The sequence below is a fragment of the Drosophila takahashii genome, chromosome 2R, assembly GCF_030179915.1.
Source record: "Drosophila takahashii strain IR98-3 E-12201 chromosome 2R, DtakHiC1v2, whole genome shotgun sequence".
Lineage (NCBI taxonomy): Eukaryota > Metazoa > Arthropoda > Insecta > Diptera > Drosophilidae > Drosophila > Drosophila takahashii.
The window spans coordinates 1,007,462-1,010,765 of NC_091679.1; the positions used below are offsets into that span (position 1 = coordinate 1,007,462).

At 36.7% G+C, this 3,304-nt stretch overlaps 1 protein-coding gene across 1 annotated transcript; it reads left to right on the top strand.

Annotated features, from left to right (window-relative positions):
• Window positions 1-348: 348 nt before the first annotated feature.
• Window positions 349-2,687, top strand: LOC138912327 (NHL repeat-containing protein 2). The gene is made up of 3 exons (XM_070212837.1): window positions 349-556; window positions 610-1,817; window positions 1,880-2,687. Exons 1-3 carry the CDS (start codon window positions 370-372, stop codon window positions 2,651-2,653), a joined length of 2,169 nt encoding a protein of 722 aa, XP_070068938.1. The 5' UTR covers window positions 349-369; the 3' UTR covers window positions 2,654-2,687.
• The last annotated feature ends 617 nt before the right edge of the window (window positions 2,688-3,304 follow it).

The following is a 3,304-nucleotide window of genomic DNA, read 5'->3' on the forward strand; positions in this document are numbered from 1 at the left end:
TGAAAAGTGAAACCACTTAAAATTATCAAAAAAAATGTGAAAAAAAAATCGATGATATATGATAATTATTCAAAAAAAATATCACTATAAAAATATTTCTTTTTTCGTACAAAATATCGATTTATTGATATTTTGATATATTTTCGACATCCCTAGTGGGAACACGAGTTTCACATTCGTCAAAAAACCCAAGAGGCTATAAGAATGGCCAGTGTTTTAATTTCACCGTTCCACATTAGTTCCTAACTCATCGTCGCTAATTTGACGCTCATAATTAGGTATATGACTATATTTTTTATTAGTGTAACTTTCATCGGAGTAATTTTATTTATCAATTTTGTTTGTCAGTGCTTCCAAATATTTATTAAAATGAATTGCACCGAAGAATTACCGGCTGTCGACATTTTGACATATATAACAGATGAACTTCTTCAAACATACCGTTGCAGTAATGGAGAACAGGAAAAGTTTACGGCAATTACCCAATTTCTTGAACGGTGGAATGAAGACATTTCTATTACCAAACTCAAGACTCTAAATGTTGATTTTGAGTCTGGTAAGAATAAAAAACGTTTCCAGTTTTCTTTAACCACATTATGTTTTCTTTAGATCTTGATTGGTTTAATGTTAGTGGTCCTATGTCGTTAAAGGAACTTCAAGGAAAGATTATAGTTTTAGACTTTTTCACCTATTGTTGCATTAATTGTATGCATGTATTGCCAGAGCTGCATCGTCTGGAAGAACGGTTTCCAATAGAAAGTGGTCTTTTAGTAATTGGCGTTCACAGTCCAAAATTTGAAAATGAACGAATTCCGGCAAATATTTTATCCGCTGTGGACCGATTTGGAATTACTCATCCTATTGTTAACGACTACCGATCCGCCATGTGGCAGACCATAGGCTTACGCTGCTGGCCGTCTCTGTTAATTCTGAGCCCGACTGGTTTACCCATGTTGTTATTGATGGGCGAAGGGCACGGGAAATTCCTAGAGGAATTTGCTGGTGCTGCGTTATCATTTTTCAGTAACCAGGGTAAAATTGACTATGGCAGCTTACCCTTCCAATTAACTAGTAATTGTCAACCTGCATCTAACTTACGTTTTCCTGGTAAGATTGCTCGAAGCCCACAGGGTCGGTATGCGATCGCTGATACTGGAAACAACCGGGTGCTTATAGTTACAAGTAACGGTCTGGTACAACACAGAATTGGAGGACATGAGGCTGGATTTATAAATGGCACTTTAGCGACAGCCCGATTTAATAATCCCCAGGGATTAGCATTTCTTGATGAAAATGCTTTGATTATTGCAGACACTAAAAATCACGCTCTTCGTAAGATTTCGTTAACAAATGAAAAGGTGGAAACTCTTGCTGGCACAGGTCTACAGGGAAACGATCGAATTGGTGGACTCCAAGGTCTTCTGCAACCTTTATCGTCGCCCTGGGATGTTGCTATATTTCGTGCTCGGGACATGGATATGTCCTTTCATCTAGATGAACGAAACGTGCCTGAAAAAACTATTGTTCTCATATCTATGGCTGGAACACACCAGATTTGGGGTTATTTTCCAGAAGGAATTATTTGGTGGAAATTCCGAAAGTTTGAGCCTCTTTGCTGTGTATCATTAATAGGAAACGGTCTCGAGGAGAATCGTAATAATTCCTATCCACAGAATGCTGCATTCGCTCAGCCGTCTGGCCTGGCCATGGCAAAGGATATTTTGTACATAGCTGACAGCGAAAGCTCTAGCATACGGAAAACTTCTATGATCGATGGAAAGGTCATGCCTGTCGTTGGAGGTGATCGGAACCCTCTTGTAAGTGATTTGTACGAACTTTTAAAGTTTTTTAATAAATTTTTGTAAAAAATGTTTTCTAGAACTTATTCGCGTTTGGCGACGTTGACGGTAAATTATTCAACGCAAAGCTTCAGCACCCACTAGGAGTCACGTGCAATGATGCCAATAACAGGCTGTATGTGGCTGATACTTATAATCATAAAATCAAAGTTATTGACACCGATTTAAATACTATTTCAACTTTAAAAATCAAGAGTCAAGAAAAATCTGATCAAATTTTTAAGGAGCCGGCCGGATTGTGCTTGGATACCAATGGGCAAAATTTGTTGGTAGCTGACACTAACAATCATACCATTCATATAATAGATCTGGTGACGCTTAAAGCAAAACCATTTATTTTAGATTTTAGTCAAATTTCGTCGACTTGTGAAACTGATGCTCCACAATGTTTTTTAAAAAAATTGAATAACCACGCAATAGGGACCTTGCCCTTAACTTTGATTAAAACCAGTACGATTTATTTTAGTCTACAGCTTTCCCCCGAACTTGTCTATACAAAAGAAGCTCCTCAAAAGTGGATACTAAAAACTGTATGTCAGTCGGTAAAAGTAAATCCTTCATATGGAACTCTGGTTGATGGAATGTGTAACTTGCAGGTGCAGGCTACTCACCAAGATTACTGGTGTGAAAACAGTGAAATATTTACTATTGAATTCTTATTGAATTTATGTCTCTCAAATTGTTGCCTTATTAAGAAAATTTCAGTTTCTATAAAAAGTGATGAAACTATTGAAGAATATATACCTAGTCACAATGTTAATATTCACATTGACCAATCAAACATCAGCTTATAATAAACTAAAATATTACATTTGTGTTGCTTTAATATGTCTATAAAAATGCTTCGTTATTGAACCCCTATTGCAGGCGAATGGATAGTGTAGGGTAAGGTGACGAACGATGCGTTTTTATATCCTTGCAGAGGGTATTATAATTTCAGTCAGATGTTTGCAACGCAGTGGAGAGGTCGTTTCCGACCACATAACGTATATATATTCTTGATCAGCATCAATAGCCGAGTCCATCTAGCCATGTCCGTCTGTCCGTTTCTATGCGAACTAGTACCTCAGTATTAAAGCTATCACGATGAAACTTTCCCAAGTCTTTTTTTTATAGCAGGTAGTACATATGTTGAAGCGAGCCGGATTGGACCACTATATCTTATGGCTCCCATAGGAATATTCCGAAAAATAATAGAAAAACCATTGTAACTCTGTAGAAATTTGATTTGTGACATTGTAAAAATAACATTTTAGTAGGCATACCAGCAAGGGAATATAACTTCCTTTCTTGTTTGAATGTAACTTTTCTAAAAATCAATATTTTTTAAAAGTGTAAAAGCAGAAAGTTGCTTACATCTACTGATCATATTTCTGTAAAAGTTCGATTCGAAAATCCATCGGAATTAAATCCCACAGTTTTTGGTGTGAGCCATCCTTTCCAAC